This window comes from Lissotriton vulgaris, chromosome 2_1 (genome assembly GCF_964263255.1).
Source record: "Lissotriton vulgaris chromosome 2_1, aLisVul1.2, whole genome shotgun sequence".
NCBI lineage: Eukaryota > Metazoa > Chordata > Amphibia > Caudata > Salamandridae > Lissotriton > Lissotriton vulgaris.
The window spans coordinates 353,281,552-353,300,340 of NC_141687.1; the positions used below are offsets into that span (position 1 = coordinate 353,281,552).

Sequence of the window (18,789 nt, forward strand, 5' to 3'; positions counted from 1 at the left end):
GGCTTCCAGAACAAATGTGAATGCCAGACCCTCCATTACCAACTCCACCTCCAACCTCCAGTAGAATCGCTGTTCTCAGCCCTCCCTACCTTATTCCTCCTCATATTTTTATTGCATTACTGCTCTCTGACATCAGCAAATCTCGTCGTAGTCACTTGCTAGTGTACACAAAAGAAGGTGAAACATATAAAACATAAATACAGTTATTTTTATTTTCCATGGAGTACACCACAAATGTGTAATTTGTCAAGTGAGGACACACTGTTGTTCTGTTCGGTCGTTCTATGATTGCCTTATAACACTGTTCAACAACCCGTAGCAGAAGAGTATAGTATCATGTGAGTAGTAAAGCAGATACCATAGAGAAAGTCACGCCATACTGCAGTTCAAAATAGCACAACCGAGTATAGCACAGTCTATGCCAGCCTGGTGCAGCTGAGTACATCACATCATAGCACAGGACAATGTAGGCCAGCACATCACTTTGCAATGCTGCATTGTACAGAACTGTTTAGCCCAGCAAGGGAAAACAAGGTACAGCACCACATATTTTAATATCCACATAATTCCAATGTGGACCAGGCCACATAATTTCCACACAAATACACTACACACCACACAATTCCACAACTAACAAATCCTATTCAACCCACATAGTTCCACTTGAAACCACATACACACACTCCACTCCAAACAAAAACACATAGATAAATGACAGCCATTTGCAATTCCAATAGCTCTAACTCTCTCAAATGCGAGACCTATTGCATTGCAAATGCTTGTTTCATCTGCCGTTGCTGAGCCACTGTCAACATTTAAAGCTGTTGACTCCTAGATGAGGCATGCTCATCGCTGTGGGAGACTTATCCACCTGTGACGATACTAATGTGATGCCAGGGACTACTGCCCCATGTTGCACGGTTCATACGTTATTAGTAAGGCTGTGCCAATGGACAAGATAAACGCTCACACTTGTGCGAGACTTATTCCACGCGCACCATCCTGATATGTTGAACTTAGTCCTGACTAGCTCACAGTGCACTCTCTGGACCTCTAAACCTTAGAAGGTACCGAAGGGCATGTGTAACCTCAGAACATGATTTCCTCAAGGAAATTGAGGAAACGGATCAATCCCTTTTGTCAGTAACTCATGCATGCCCAAAGGGAGAACAAGAAATACTCAAATTGCCATTTCAATAATTTCTTGAAGCATTGTGATTCTTGTGTAAGATACGTGCATTGCAATGATTAATAGAAGGAAACAAACGTTTAATGAGCATTACTAGAATCGTAAAATGAACAAATCTACCATTGTGCTATTACATTGATTATAAGCATACATGTAGAATCATATCTATGCTCTCACCTAGTGCTGCCTAACCTAGTGGGCTTAGGGGGTGCGAATCTGCCAGAATACCCTAGGGTGATTAAACTCCCCGGTTACTTGAGGGTAGGTATCATCTGGAAGCCCGGTCTTGTGCAGAGTAGACCATCATCCTTCTCAGGAAGATAAACTGGATTCATCTGGGCTGGAATACCAGCATGGGACGACCTTGACAGTGACAACAAAATGCTTCTCTTCTTAAACAAGGCCATCATTATTGATTCTACCCTTGCAGGGCTGTTGCCGAATGGACAACAACAAACGTCAACATTTTGTGCAATGAACTTAAGCCTGGTACAGAATGTTCAAAGTCCTGATATGTCTATGAAGAAATGTAAATGTAAGCAAATCCATTTCGGAGACTATTATCCTTTATGTGCTTGCATGCAAATGTGTCTAGTCAACGTTTAAGAAAGATGTCAACTTTAAATATAAATATGTAAAATGGTGATGTTCCTCGCCCGAGGCCTATGTAACCATATACACCCATTGACAAGGAAACGCAGTCAAGCACACCACCATCAATAGGCTCAGAGTCAACAACACCAAAAAGAAAAACTGTCTCCTTTCCGCTTGTGCCAGCAAAGAAATCCTTGCTGCCGGAAGTCTTTTTGCCGGCACCTGAGGAGGCACATTACTTGGCGAAGAGGGTAAGGTGCCAGGGAAAAGACCCTTTAGGCCTGCCATCAGTCCCCTGTCAAGTGCCAGCACGGTGATGGTAACAATGGATAAGACCAGCCAGAAGTCAGTTGCAGATGTGAGGAGAAAAAGCTACCTCTTTCGGAGCCTCGGCACCCCAATTATAATGAACATCATGACAAGTGCTACGATAATGCTTCCTACCAGGATCCTCCAATAGTCCGCTTCTTCAGTGATTTACATTGATGCAGGCTTATTGCACATGGTTTCCACACTGTTGTTCACCTCAGCCCTCACCACATCTTCAGCCTCCACGTAAACTGAACCAACACGGCCATCTTCTGCTTCTCTACCACCATCACAGACCGACATTTCAAAGGTGGAAACGGATGCCTTTAGTAGTGATGATAAACAAGGGAAAAGGGTAAACTCTTGGAGAAGCCTAGGGTTAAAGAATGGGATGACTATATAGCCTAAGTAACATGTAATCATGCTCCACTTTATACACACTTGCCTCTGGATGGTATTACCTCTTTTTATTCTTTGATGAAAGGGTTCAAAGTGATTCCCGTGGTTAACAATGGTCACTGAAAGACTGTTTTCTTTATAACTGTATGAAAGCGGTACTAAGAACATTGGTCAGCGAAATTCCAGTAATTGATGACATCTGGCAAGCAGGCAATAAAATTATGCAAACCCCAGTCTTTGTTTCCACCTTAGTGCCCAAACTCAACAAAAAAATGCAGAGTCCCTGACAACACAACTTGTCTTATCAGACACCCCAAAGCCTATTCAATAGTGTTGGAGACTACACAATGTAGTTATCGAAATCCATCATCCCCTTGTACAACTCCACCGAATCGAGAAGTTGGAAAGATAGACACTTTTGGCACTCTTATCTCTAATCTGGTAGTCGCAATTAAGGCCCGCAATTCTATTGCCATGGTCTGTTATGATGGTCAGACATTGGTGGACATTGCACTGTGCCTATATTTAATAGATGAGAGATATTCTTGCTATCCTTTGGTAAGAAGAAAAAGCTCTCAGGAGGCCTGCAAATGGCAGGCGCTGCTGTTTTTAAAAGGCTGGGGTGGTTATAATCTACATCCTTAAGACCTGTAGTACAGCACAGAGTATTAGTAATGCCCTTTGATGGCGACCACTTGATGACACCCTCCAGCCAATTAAAATGGATATTGATGCAGCCGTGAAGCCTTTCACTAATAGTGGCAGTTGTTTCATGAATCACAAGGCGCTGGTTTCTCATCTTTCTGACTCTGCTGTTGCAGAAGTCAGAAAGGTTGGGAGCAAACACTATAGACTCCATACTCCCAGCAGCCTTCTGATTTCCCACTCTAAACAAGCACCGTACTCCTCTTACTCCAAGAACCAATCTACAAGGTTTGTGCTTGTATATTTGTGGTAGATTTTTCAATACTTTTCGTCAAGGCCAGTGCAGCGCGCAAGCGCTTTCGCAAGAGCAGGATCTCTCCCTGATGTTTAGGCCTCTTTCGACCCAGCCGCAGCAGTCCTTTCATCCATACCGCAGTTGCAGCAGTGGCCATTTTGGGCGTCCATTGTGGCATCTCTACCTGGTGCAACAGCTGGCCCATTCATTTCGGGGTGGGCTGTGGAATCCAAAGAGAAAGCGGGAACTATGCCCTGCCAGCTGCCTAATCCCCTGCCCCTCCTGCTGCCACAGGCCTCTTTAGTGTGCCCTCCAGAGAGCACACAAACGGTATGTCCAGCTTCATCTCTGACCAGTTGGTGCTCCAGATTGTGCAGAAAGGGTATGCCCGATCATTTGGGAATACTTCACCTTCCCCGTGCCACCCACCCAAGAACGGCTGACTGAGAACCATCTTGCTTTACTCCTCTAGGCTCTATTGCATCAAGAAGGTGCCCAGTGCCAGAAAGGGCGTAGTTATTCCAACTACTTTCTGGTACTGAAGAAAGGCAGAGGCTTCTGTCCCATCATAAACCTGCGTCCTCTTATAGCTTCCGGAAAGAGTTTCGATCTGATTTTGCTCACGAACTCTGGAGCCTGCGAGCCCACCTGTCTCAGGCAACATAGTACATTTCCAGAAAGGGGTAACTTGGGTGAGTTTCCACCTCTAGCCCAAAGTAGCCATAGCGTCATTCCAGGCCTTCACAGCAGTCCTGTTTGGTTTTGTCAGCCGACCTCCATGCTTCTTCCCATAAATGTAATGAAGGTGGTGCTCTCCTTCCATGGTTCTCCTCTCGGTTCTATAGGTTGGCTCAGAGCAGGGACTGTGACTTCAATCGATCAACTGCAACTAGGTAACCCTGTGATATCCATTAATGTCGGGGACTGCAAGTCCACTGTTGTACATGGACCAATGCAAGGTTTTTAGGGCTATTCTCGGATTACCCCATCCTAGAGCAATCTGTTCTATCGAAGGGGGCGTTCTGACAGCAGCTTAGGCAGCTTGATCATTTTAAACAAGGCTGTCCTGCCATAATCGTTATGGTTAGGCTCCTCCACCTGTCCACTTCATCAGAGAAGTGTCCGCACTCAGACAAGGTTCAGTTATAAAAAAAACTGTCCCGATCCCTGGTTATGTGGCTACCCTGACGCTTAAAACCCTACTGGGTCAGGCAGCAGTTACTCCCTCTTCAGCTCCCCAAGCCATCAGAGGAGCCCAACTGGAGGGATCACTGATTTATCCTAGTTGATACGGAACCCTGCTTAGTTCTCAAAGACCCTAAATATTGGCATAACCACAGGGAGAGAAAGCCTTGGATCCTTAAGGTAAAGCGAGGTGTCAGTCACATACAGTGAGATCTTCTCTGGCTCTGCCATTGTCTGGGGGAAGCTCACAACAACCCCTGGCATGTAACTCAACCCGTCAGTGGCACCGAGCATAAGGCCAAGAGGTGGGGCAAGAGCATGCATCCCTTCCTTGTCCCTGTCCCCAAGACAGAGGTGGCAGAGACCATTCTGTTGACTTTTACAGCTGCAGTTGGTCGGTGATATGAAAGCACCACCCAGCTGTGAAACCAGGGCCCAAAGCCGAACTGCTTAAGGTGTCTCCCCAAGCTAGCACAGGTCTGTTGAGACAAACCCTTTCTCAGCATCAAGCAACATGCCCACCTGGGAGTCTCGTCCACTCCCAACTAGTCCAGCCTCAGATGGAGGCGTCAGAGGTTCAGTCTCATTCCCACCGGGGCCTGAAGCCTATCTGATCAGCGTGCACTAAGTCCTTTATCACCCCCGTGACCCGAGTAGCCAGAATTTTGGCCAAGAGTTTGCTTTTGGTATTCAGCAAGGAGATGGGCCTGTAAGAGGCACACTGATTGAATGACTTCCCTTCCTTGGGTATGACCACAATTATGGCGTGATTAGGATCCAGCGGTAGGAACAGGGACCTGTGGTGAAGAAGTTCTTCAAAGTATTTATAGAGCTCTCTTCAATAATTGTCTAACTTATATTTTTTTAATTTAGTACACACACTGCTACTCTTGTTCCTTCACCAGATTCTCAATGGTACTCCTTAAAGCTCTTTCTCTTTACAATAAAAGCTTATATTATGGATAACTTTAATGATATACGGCTGATTTTGTTCCTGTAGCTCATAGGAGTATACAGAACGTTTTTCATGATCGCTGTGTCCAGGATGGGGTAATAATTAACCTGTCTCCCAAGAATTATATAAAGGACTTGTTAAATAGCATGAGTGGCAAAGATGTATAAAGAGCACAAGGTCAGGCTAGAGTTTCGGTCTTTTATTCTTCATAAGTATCAGGCAGCATACTGCTTTGTCTTCATTCTTTGCCGTTCCTCGGCTGAACTAGCTTACAACCTATTCTAAACATAACATTCAATCTCTGACTTCATTACAGCCGACAATCCACTAATATTACGTTGCATGACATGGCTACATTTTTCCCTTTTTTCAACTAACTCCGAACTGACATTTGTTTGTTGATCTGTGTGATATAGTTCTGTAATACCTCTACACTTGCCAGATCTTGATTTATGGATATTTGAGTCAGTTTTGCTCTTTGTACAGCTTTCTTCACAGTAGCCATTAATTTTTCCGCTATTCCATTTGCTTGTGGCCATAAATGTGTTATTTTTCTATGAAACACCCCTATGTATGTTGAATTTATTCATGTTAAATTGCGGTCCATTGACCTTATCCAATACAAGAAGTAACATAGATGCAGAAATCAAATATATAATTTTGACTATCGTAAAACAGGAATACTCTTCAATAACAAAAAAAGTATTATCTAAACTCTAACAGATAATAGAAATGTGCTGCTATAGTGGACCACACTACTCTTGGCAACTCATCCACGTGCAATTTTTCATATTTTTTTTCTTTTGTGATACATTGGCATAGATTGCATGGCTGTACCACTTAATCAACCTGACTAGCCTTGGCTACCACGCCGTCTCTCGTACAGAGTTTCCCAGCACAGTTAATCCTCTTTGGTTTTCATGTGCGATTTTAATCACGTGCCTCAGTACCTCATTTGGGAATAATACTCTATCAACAAAAGCTTAAAATGTGTTTTTCAGTAATCACCTTGTGGAATTGTCGTTGAGATCCTAACTTTTGTACAATCATAAATGAACTTGAACACCTTTTTTCTCCATTTTCACAGATTTTCTATTTGACTTAGCACTGAGCTTCTCTTAGAATATTGCAGACTAACTTTGGGAAAATGCATACATTTTATTTAATATCAAATATGAAAACAATTAGTACGTTGAAGCCAAATTGGTACATTGGTGAAATCCAGACATTACATTCTTTATGCTGCATCTTCCCAGAAAACGGAAACATACTGTCCACCATCAGGCTTCAGCTATGGGTTTTGGTCATTTCCCACATTGATGCTGGAAGTGCTTATTTGACTGCCTTTCTCAATTGATTGTGGTCTCTGAAGTCTATACTTCACGCTGGCTCATGTTTAACTAAAAGTACAAAAAAAACTGCAAACCCATTATTTGTATTCAGAATGACCTACAGTAGCTGTCCGCAGAAGTCCAAACCCCTGTCAAAGCTTCTTCATTTTGCACAAAGCCATTCTCTTAGGACAGCTCTGCCTACCTGAATGACCCTTTCCACATCACAAGATGCCACCATTCTTGTCTTTTACAGGAAGTCCTGGAGAGAAAAAAAACGTATCAAGCCAGTTTCCAGGTATAATACCAAGAATTTGGAACCACCGTCCTGAAGAAATTAGACTGGTTGCCTTTCTGAAGTGTGCAGCATGGCGCACCTTTTCTGAATATCCCCAACGACTGACCTAGCATCACCTCTCTTCCACTGTGCATCCTTTTACCCTATTCTCAAAATTATATCCTGATACTAGTGTCTTAGTGTCACCCGTCAAACAGTCTCTTAATCAGAAATAAAACTCCAAATACCGTCACACACAACCCCATTCAATTCATCCCAGTTGCAAAACCTAGCAAGCATTCTGAATATTGGTTGAACCATTTGTTGATTGTTTTTAAACTGCCATTTGTAAGGTTTTAAATTAGTTTTCTGTCATGTTAACCCCGTTTCACCTTAATGAATTTTTAAAGTTGCCTTTGGACAGAAAATAATTCCAGTTTGTTCTGAGCTAGGTTGTTGAGAAATGATATGTAATCGTTGTGTTTTCTATAAGTAAGCAGGTAAGCTTTTAAAAGTGCAGTGATTCATACCCTTCCTTACTGCTGGACGCTTGCATATCTCAGGTTAACGTAGATCCACAATCATTGCAGTATTGCACCTATCCACCTGAGAGGGGATCTGTTTTACACAGTGTATTGTGGCTTCTTTTCCAGGTACCAGCAAGAGAAGGAGGAAAGAGGAAACTACGGGGAAGAATGTAAAAAGGTCCCAGCATGAGCTCGATCACAATGGCTTGGTTCCGTTACCTGTCAAAGTCTGCTTCATTTGCAGCAGGTGAGGCATGTTCACTTCTAGTCTAGACCTTTTTCATCTGTCACCAGAACGCTCATCACATGGATGTTTTTGCTTTACGTGTCTAACATGTTAAAGCAGCAATAATGTCCGCTGACAGAATAAACTGATTTAGTAATCTCTCGCACAGCGAAAACCGCTCCTGTAAATTCAGTACTTCAAAACTGTTCTTGAGCGTTTAAATGTAACAAATTTTACAAAGACAAAATGGCTAAATCTGTCTGAGCATCAGAAAATGCTGCCAAACAGCATGACACTCTGAAAGTTGGCACCATCTTCCCTCTAACTGATTTTGGATCACCCAGCTAAATGAGCTAGGACTTGGAAAAGAAGGGTTACATATTTATGGCTGGAATGTCCCTTACACTGAAGTATAACATTCAAATTGCAAGTACAAATAGTTAACTCTATCTTGAATGTTTTGCTCACCATTAAAGTAGTGAAAAAATCAGTTTTGACCCAACTGCTTTGTTTGCCGTGTATCTCCAAGCCATCATTCTAGGTGAACTGATTTTCTTGCCCACTTACACAAAGTGTTCTCACCTACAACATTATCTGTTAGTACCCCAAAGTGTCTATAAAAAGGGCTTGTGTGCCAAGTGTCAGTAGGAACACATTCTCTTTCCTTCCTTACTTAGGTAACCTTTGCAGTAACTGTGACTGACAGAACCTTTAGACATTTAAATGGTTGACCTGCTCGTGGGATTATGTTGTTGTATGGTTTCCCAGTTGTGTGCTGGTGCATCATTTTTCCTTTCGTATGGTACCAGTGGAGTACCATATGAGCCATAGAATAAAGTGTCAGATACTCTTTTGCGCCCACTCCTCCTTCTTATTATTATTGATCATATAATGGCCCTTTCATCTTGCTGGTGACAGGAAAGAATATACAGCTGTCAAACTGGACCAGCTTGTGTTCAGCTCAAATGAGAACCAATCCTTTTATCTTCCCGAGAGAAATAAAGTCATTTTCTAGTAGGAGCAGAGGAGTCCGGTTGAAATGGATAGGTTGGTGCCTTTTGTGATCTAAGCAAGAAATAAAATGTAAATGTTAAACAGTACAATAGTTTTATCACTGAGGTGTTTAGCCTTTAGAAATGGGTTCTGCTATCCATAGAATGCCTCATTCTAAAGGGAGATTTGGCACTGTTGCACACCAACCAATATATACAAAATAATACAGAAATTTCATTGTTAGACTAGCTTTACCTCCAAACTAAATGCCATAAAGTTTTTCAAATCTGGACTTTGTACGGAATGAAAAATATCAAACAATTCCTCCTGTTGTATTGATAGTCTTCCCCTTTTTACACAAAAAAGTCTGCCCTGATATCAAATGCACACCAGTGCTTTTAGGTAACTCTACGCATATGCTAATATAGAGGCTGCTGCTATTTTGTTCATCTGTTTTGATTGATTGTATAGTAAAAGCAACAGATTGTTCCTCCTTAAAATAATTATTCAAAGTAATTGAGAAAAGACACACTTAAACATATATGATATATGATGCAAACAGTCCATGTAAATATATTGTATGATATGTACAGAACTGGATTGAAAAAAGAATTTAGTGATGCAGTGCTCAGTGTCTGTGAACAGTAGCACCGGACGATAGTGTGACACATTTTAGAAATATTATTTTAGCCCAGAAAAAAAGGATTATGCAGGTGGCAAGCAAATACACTGCATATACGGCGAACACGTCTTTTTAAATGAGTATAATTAAAATACAGTGAGCCCTTTGTATACTGTCTGAATTGAAATCTCATAGACAAATCAGTGAAGCGTCAGGACAACAAAAATGACAGCATCCGAGGGAATTTGAATGTCTATGTGAATAGTCATTTAATTGCAAATGCTAATCAACATTTGTGTGAAATCTTTTTTATAGGATGTACAGTTTGCATGTGATGAAAGAATATTCTAGATGAGTGCATGCCTTTCACTGCGTAACAAAATTTGCAATGCCAAGCTGGTGAAAGCTGTGTAAACTACTCCGTTTGTCACCAGTATGCACATAAAGCAAATTGGTCAAAGGGTCCAAATTTGCCAACCATTGATTCTTGATGTCCATCATCAGCAGTGATCTAATTGTATTTCCAAGAACGTAGAAAACCATTCAAAAGACTCATCAGTAGTCTGCAACACAATTCTTGATTAAATCTGGAAAACACACCATCTCTCAAAATGTTAGAATTTTAAACATTTCTCCCGCAGTTTGCCTCCTGATGAAGAGCCCACCCCGAAATGAATTGGGGGCATCAAAATGCGCATAGTGGAGCATCTTGTGAATATATTTTTCTGAACACAATAAAGTGAAGACACAGTATTAGATAGAAACATCATTTGGATTCTTTGAACAGAATGACCTAAACTTTCTTGTTCCTGATGGGATTGCAGAAATGTAAGCAGATTTTTAGATTTTCATACCACTTTCTCCAAGGCAAACCCTATTCTATGCTAATGTATTGCTGCGTGTGTTGTGTACTGTTGTTACATGGTATGCTGTATTCTAGTTGAAATGTCTTGCTTCAGAAAACATATAGACTACAACCGGATGGTGGTGTCTTTTAGATGTGAAACCAGAGCAGTTGACCATTTTAGAACTTTCAAAACCAGCATGAATGAGATTGTAAATCTCAAGCAATGCTCTCAAGACTTCCTCTCAAGACTTCATTGACATTTGAAGGATTGCATTTCAAACCCTCATCAGGAAAAAAATGTATCTTAAAATTAAAACACTTTTGCATTTAGAACCCAGTCACAGGCGCTCGTGATGTTCAGTTTTTTTCTGCAAGATGGGTATGATCTGCGAGATTAACCTATTGGCAGTTCCTTCTCAGTGGCAAACTCGAGAGGTCACCAACTCAGTGAGATTTGTACTCGATTTGGAATCCCAATTTGAAAATTTACAATGGTGTTCTCTGCCATACACCAGTGTAAAGAGTGTTTTAGCTTTGACTGTATTGGAACGTGGCGGAGCTGGGATGGGAGGTTTTTTATCCACACTTGTATCTTGCCCCTAGGATGCCCAGTTTCTTATCTCCTGACTATGAATTAATCCACAGTGGACAAATTAGCAGTCGTATTAACAAAGTTACTCCGAACCTAAACATTACTTTTCATAGTCCCTTCCTAGTTTACCACAGAGTCTCTACAAATGATTTGTTGCCCTGTGTTACTTTATCCAGCTTAGTTGTTTCAGGATTCCATAGAATTAAACATGTGAAAAACAGTCTGCCTTTGATTTGATGTCTTGGGTAGTACGTTAGTCATTTTTCAGTGTACTCCATGTCTTGAGTCTAGTATGACGGATGCAATCCTTTTGAAGTGCTCAGTTATTTACCCTCATACTTGCACTCCAATAGTTTCTCAAGTGTTGGAACTTGATGTGTTGTAGTCATGGTGTCCTAGAGCACGCAGTCTTAACATTTTCATTTATATTGTAAAGAAGTTATTTCTTTTAGTGCAACTGGCGCAGCAACTTTTTGTTGAGATGTGATTGATACTTACAATAAGACTGATTTGAGTTAAAGGCTCTAGAAACGCAGAGACAATGCATATGCTTGCGTATTGCTCAGTGATATTAATGATTTCATGCCAATCTCTAACCACCCCATTATTAATTGATAGGTTTCTGCTTTTTGTTTGTCATGGATTTAAATAAATGTATTGTGTGGACCTGACAAACGCAGCCTTGCGGTACTTTTATGTGAGAAATTATCAGTAGACAAATATATTGCCATAAAAGGCCGTGCATGGTGTAATTTTGTGTTGACTATATTCTGAAGGATGCATATAACCACATGTTCTTCACCTCTGTAATATTGCCACGTGCCAGACTGGATCCGTAGATTTTTTTCTTCCAGGAATGCTCCCCATTCACCAGTAAGTAGTGCCATGTGGATCTGTGGTTTCATACCGCTCTGGTAGTGACAGAGCAGAAACGAGACCCCTGCGTTCTGATGTTAATTTCTTAATCTTTCTCTTTGTGCACCCTCAAATGAGGAGCAATTCAAACAAATTGCCCTAGACAGTGTGCTAAAATCTAATTTTGATAAGGAGTCCACAAAACAGGGAAATAGGATAGCTAGAGATTCTACCAGAAAGAGTGTTATAAAAGGAAATCTACTTGTTCTCCTGATGAATACTTTTGCAGCTTGAATCATTTCTGGAATCACCTGCTGTGCATTATTTTGACATCTAGTGGTTGGGTCTGGAATTTTCCTTTCATAGTTTATCCCCCTTTTTAAGTCGAACCGGGGCAGCGCATGCGCTGCGAGGCATGCTGTATGCAGTTAGGGACTTGAAGCACTGCCCACTCTCTGCCTATATTTTTCATTGGCTTCTCATTGTCCACTGTAAAATGTGGCTGTTCTTTGGTCAGTAGACTTAGTAGTCCCTCCGTAGTTCCACCTTGTCTCCTTTTGTAACCTCTCTTGGTGATACCGCTGTTATGTATGTTGTTTCTTGGTAGGCTTTAATTACAGCCTCTGTGCCCTATTTTCTCAAATAGCTTTGTCCTGCCTGCAGTTGAAGGCAGGACACACTCTCTCCTAACGCTTATAAAAAAAAATGTATAGCACGGGCAGGGGCGTAGCTAGAGCTTGTGGCACCCGGGACTATCCCTCAGATTGACGCCCCCCCTTGCTGGGGAAAAAAGACGGCGAGCACTTGAAAGAGGTCCAAGAGACTCGTAGTATCGCTGCTAATAGTTACCTCGATCATGCAAATTACATGCACATACATGACACAGTCCAAGACTACACAGTTAAATACGCCGGTGACCGGCAGTAAAAAGGAGAACACACACACTAACTGCAAGATCTATCTGGGGACTCAGTAAAACTGCCTGTGACTTCTATCAGAGAGTTGTGTGAACAATTACAACACGAAAGGAGTGCATACCACCTATCAGCCCTACATGAAGTTAGAATGTTTGAAATCCTGTTTTATGCTGCTAAGGTTTTGAGAAATTTCAATTTTATGCTGTCTGAAAAATCTCTCAAGTTAAGTTGGTCTTTGCCTTCCTTACAAGTTTGTATTAAATTCTGCTATGTGCTGTAGCTTTTGGAACCACACTTATTGGACTTTTGAGTTTTGGAATGAAAACCATGTTCCCTTGATAAATGCTTTCAGGCCAAACCTACTGATATCTATCAGGGGAAAACCGGAAGATGGCATTTAGGTGCAGTAAGCAGCAAGATCTGGACATTGGTCCTCATTACTGGGGGAATAACCACTCGTAATGAAGGGTACAGCAACAACAAAACAACAAAACAAAAAAAAATCAAAATACTTCCCTTCTACCTCCACTATCCTTTTTCAATCCAAGTAACAGACTAACATGTCCACTACTCAAATAAATTTCCTATTTCACTATACTAATTACCCACTAATCCTTTATGGGTTCCGAAGTAGCATGCTACTCACCGAAAAAGCACATTAACACCTCAACTTGGGTGGCAAGCGCTATATAAAAGCAAGCCTTTTTATCTCTTCTACCCCTTCGGTATCCTTCTTAATACAAATAATTAACTAACATATCCACCACTCAAATTATTAAAAATGACTTGCATATTTCATTATACTAATTGCGTCTGTGAGCTCTGCCTCCCGTGGTCTATCCCACCCTCCAGTGTGAAATGACCAAACATAAGTAGGAAAGGGAAAAAAAAGTGAAAAACTATTGGCAGTGCCTCACGGGAGTAACACCATGGGAGTCTGCAGACTAGTACTCGCCTGCATCCTCAGGTTCTTATCATCAGCGCCTGCCAACCCATAACAAAAATTGTGATAAAGTAAGAAAAGGAAAGAAGATCAGTGCTAAATTCCTAAGTCTCCATACCTCCACTATCATTCTCAATCCACATAATCTGACTAACATATTCACCACTCACCTTACTTTCATATTTTCATTATACTAATTCACCACTATTCCTTTCTGGGTTCCGAAGTAATGTGCCACTCGCAAAAAAAGCGCTTTAACACCCCATCAAGGGTAGCAAGCACTATATAAATGCAAACCTTTTTCCCTCTTCTATCTCTCCACTATCCTTCCACTATCCTTCTCAACCCAAATAACTGACTAACATATACACCCCTCAAATTTCTTTCAAATTTTCACTATACTAAGTCACCACTATTCATTTATGTGTTCCGGAGTAGCGTGCCACTCGCTGAAAAAGCGCTTTGATGCCTCGTTATGGGTAGTGAATGCTATATAAATGCAATTCCAATACAATACAAAAAATAATTGCAAAAGTGCCATCAACACCCTCAAGCAACCAGACAAGGGGAAACCATGCAACCAGATTTAAATCCATTCTTCCAAACTCCTGACCCCCACAAAGTACATAGGTCCATATCGGTGTGTCAAAGGCAATATTGAAGCTACATGAAATCAACCACATCTGGCCCACATTCTGCGTTAAACTAGACTTTAGGTTAAAGTTGTTAGATATATGAGGTGCTGCACCTCAGCCTTCTCTTAGATATGTTGCAGCTTTGATCAAACCAGACTTTTCAGAATTATTTGGACAGTCGTGGCTTCCCATAAGTTCCCAGAAGGGCAATACGTTATAAATGTAGAACTGTACATGGTTTACATGTAAAACCAGTGTTTTACTGGTAACCATTGATAATATTGTTGGATTCATCAGATTTGTATAAAATTTTGAAATGCCTAAGTGATGAGTGCAGGTGAAAAGTGCAGTAAATTGCTAAAGGTTTCACTGCACATGTTTATGTTACATAATAGTGAGGCAAATATTTCAGAGAACCACAATCCCAGAGCAGTCCAAAGAGGCTCAAAGTTAAAGTACCCAACAAAGAAATAGCAGACTAAATCAGCAAATAGACATCTTACGGAAAAGATTAAGCGAGGACCACTGAGTGGGAAGAGCAAGACCATCACAGAAGACTCATAGCTGCCAAGGTTTCAGATTGCTTATGTGTGACATGCTAATAATTTCAGTGTAATTATGAGTGACATTCAACGACTATGAGTGACATTTCCTCGTGAGCCAAAAATCAAGCAATAAAGACGAGAGAAACATATACATATCAGAAATGACACCCATTTGAGCAACTAGGAACTCTGAGATCTTAAAACTGTTGCACAGCACCAGAATTTGATGCCCAAAAATTCCGCCCATACAGTAAACCTGTCACACCTACACTTCAGGGTCTGTACTGGGAGACAGCGTGCATATGGGAGTTCACTGCAGGATAGGTTTTTGGTAGTAATATCAGAAAAATCCAGAATAAAACCCAGAGCAGCAAACCCAACGCACCCACAAACAACCCAGAACAATCAGCCCAAAACTGTCACTTCAGGGGTTGCATTAGAAGCGGGCATAAACAGAAAGCTACCGCCTCAATGTCTCTGCAAGGTATGGATGGGAGAGTGCGTGTATTTAAGCTTGCTGCAAGCCAGTTTTTGTTTTACAAACTCAGGATATCAACAGTAAAAGTCTGCACAAGAGATTTAACAGGCCAAAAAATGTCACTGGCCTTTTCAAGACCCTGTCTTCTCTAAATTAATCATTTTCCTTTTTGCAGTTTTATGTAGCGCCAGCTCAGCCGAAAGGCATTGAATGGCTGTAAATAAGCACCAGTTACAATAGATTTTATGAACAAGGGGAGTTATTTGCCCAAAATGACAGGATGTTGAACCTATGCTGGGAGTCAAACCTGTTTCTGTTCCTCAGTTCCAAAGTCAGTAGCTGACTGATGGCACATCCTCTTTATAATGCAATTCAATTGCTTTTTACTCGGGTGCAAATCACTTACTTAAATCATATATGGTAAACTCCGCTTGTACCCAAAAGCTCCCAGGGTTGACTTAGACTCACTCCCCACGCCTTTGACAGGCCGGTGTGCGCCAGTTAGAACACCATTCGCGTGGAGAGAATAAACTGCTGTAAGCAGTGCTCAACTCACACACGGCGCCAGGAGTATTTACCAGGAAATGTAAGAAAGTAGCAAAAGAGGTGATGCCCACTGCCCAGACCACCATAAAGTTAAATATGCAACACAAAAAAAATATCGTCTTTTCTGGAAAAAACTGACCTGCTGCATAAAACCGAAAACAATAGAAGGCGCCACATCAATATGAGCTGGGACAGAGCTTGCTGTTTTTATTATGGTGACTAAATTCGGAGGGGCGTCACTCAAAAATAAACAAGAGGAGGGGTGACTGTGTACAATAATGGCCAGTGCACGCGGCTGTCCTTGAATTGAATGCACAATTATGTGCATCACGTGGGCATTTTAAATGTGAAGTTCATCAGTGTGGTGGCATTGGTAGAAGTGTCAGTGTGCGTTTTAGGCCAGCATAGAAATGTGACGTTAAAATTACGGCGCAGCCTAAAAGTGCAGCACAAACCGTTGCGGGTGGCAGCTGACCCCCGCATGACTGCGGGACCGTAACTCCTCCCTGCCTTAGCCAGTGCCTCTGTGCGCGGATTGCCCGGGAGAGACAGAGGGAGAGACCGAGACTGCATGCTCTGACCTTGCGCACGCACCACACCTGCATGCAGCGTAGAAGGTCACGTGAGTTTGCTCCAAACGGGCGCTGCGCGCGCGCGGCACTGGTGGCCCGTTGCAACGGCTTTAGAATTTATTTGAGGACACTGACTGTCAAATTGTCAGACAGTGAGTTTCCCCAAATAAATTATAAAAGCCACCGCAACGGGCCACAAGTGCCGTGCGGCCGCCACCTCCAACACAGTGCCGCCTGGGGCGGTCCGCCCCCCTCGCCCCCCCCCCCCCCCCCCCCCCCCCCCCCAGCAACGTGGGTGAGCACGGGCATCGAAAACATTTGCAATGCAATAGGTCTTGCATATGCAAGAGTAAGCTATTGGCATTGTAAGTGAGTGCCTTTTTTATCTGTTTTTTAAAAAAACAACACATAAATAAAAGGCATTGTCATTTACAATGTCAATAGCTCAAACTCTCGTAAATGCGAGACCTATTACTTTGCAAATGCTTGTTCTTTTGGCTGTCATCTGTCCAGTTGGTAGCATTCCTTCGCCTTGTGACATGCAATGTGCGCCCCAAAATCCTCTCTGCATGGTTGTCATCTTCAAATTATTTTTTCGACCATTGGGTCCAGAAGCAAGACTGAGTAGCTCCAGGATAATCATGGAGTTTAATAAACGGATTATGGAGGGGAAAACTTGAAAGCAGAGAAACAGTAATAGAATACCAAGTACACCAAGGAACTCAGGTAGAACCCCCGTGTGAATATTTTTTCAGCAAAAAAACAACCACTGGAGACTCGTCCATATGGTAATAGAATGTGTAAAAATCTAACCTGGAGCTTCAGGGTAGAAGATGAACTCTCCCTTCAGATTACTACAAGCACTGCACGCTTTAACTTTAGCGGCTCCGCCCCTTCCATTCTTTTTTAGGCAGCTTGCTCCTCATTGCCGCCTCTTCCGCGGGCTAAACTTTCAGCATTAGCAACATGGGTGCCATGCTTTATATTTCAAAAAACACAGTTGATGGACAGAATGTAGAACAATGTCATACATTCACCCCAGTACAAGGATCTGGGCCTAAATCCATCGTTTTTTTGCACTCCACACCACCCTGGGTTAGACACTGTTACACGCTATATGCAAATCAGCTCTGACCCTGTGCCTCATGGGAACAGTCCAGTCCGAACTACCAAGCCATGTCTTTCCCAGACCGGAATCAAGCATCCAAGGACCGGTTTCTGGCTATCAGCCTTCATCAGCCTGGATAGCTTGACTCCAGTGGTGTGGAGAGCCTGGGACTCACGTCGGAGTATACCCAGCACACTCGGGGTGAAAATTGCAAAAAACACAGTTGATGAACAGAATGTAGAACAATGTCATACATTCACCCCAGTACAAGGATCTGGGCCTAAATCCATCGTTTTTTTTGCACTCCACACCACCCTGGGTTAGACACTGGCTATATGCAAATCAGCTCTGACCCTGTGCCTCATGGGAACAGTCCAGTCCGAACTACCAAGCCATGTCCTTCCCAGACCGGAATCAAGCATCCAAGGACCGGTTTCTGGCTATCAGCCTTCATCAGCCTGGATAGCTTGACTCCAGTGGTGTGGAGAGCCTGGGACTCACGTCTGAGTATACCCAGCACACTCGGGGTGAAAATTGCAAAAAACACAGTTGATGGACAGAATGTAGAACAATGTCACACATTCACCACAGTACAAGGATCTGGGCCTAAATCCATCGTTTTTTTGCACTCCACACCACCCTGGGTTAGACACTGGCTATATGCAAATCAGCTCTGACCCTGTGCCTCATGGGAACAGTCCAGTCCGAACTACCAAGCCATGTCTTGGTAGTTCGGGCTGGACTGTTCCCATGGGGCACAGGGTCAGAGCTGATTTGCATATAGCCAGGGTCTAACCCAGGGTGGTGTGGAGTGCAAAAAAACGATGGATTTAGGCCCAGATCCTTGTACTGGGGTGAATGTATGACATTGTTCTACATTCTGTCCATCAACTGTGTTTTTTGCAATGCTTTATATTTCAGCAGGCGGCTGCTTGACTTGCTGACTTTGACAATGTCTCTTTCTGTTCCTGTGGTTTCCTGCGGTCCTCCTTTTCTCTTTCAGTTCTCCTCTGTGGTCGTGCAATGTATTTTTTTTTCTCTACTCTTCTTCGAAGTTTCTGTTCTAGTCCCCCATCTCTTCCTGCACCTTCAATGTATAGCTGTCCTGGGAGATGTTTCTCAAAACCCACCAAAACTGAGAAAGCCTTCTAAAAAGAGTGTTTAAAACTGGATCTGACCAAGCCCAGCCTCTCCGGCTATTATC

General features: G+C 42.4%; 1 protein-coding gene across 2 annotated transcripts in view; it reads left to right on the forward strand.

The window, feature by feature from the left end:
* The window catches only part of PHF12 (PHD finger protein 12), a 375,664-nt gene that overhangs the window by 172,924 nt on the left and 183,951 nt on the right, over positions 1 to 18,789 (forward strand). For both annotated transcript variants that reach the window (XM_086955134.1, XM_086955135.1), the window contains exon 5: positions 7,833 to 7,953. In XM_086955134.1, the coding sequence (XP_086811260.1) occupies positions 7,833 to 7,953 (121 nt within the window). The remainder of the gene's footprint in view (positions 1 to 7,832; positions 7,954 to 18,789) is intronic.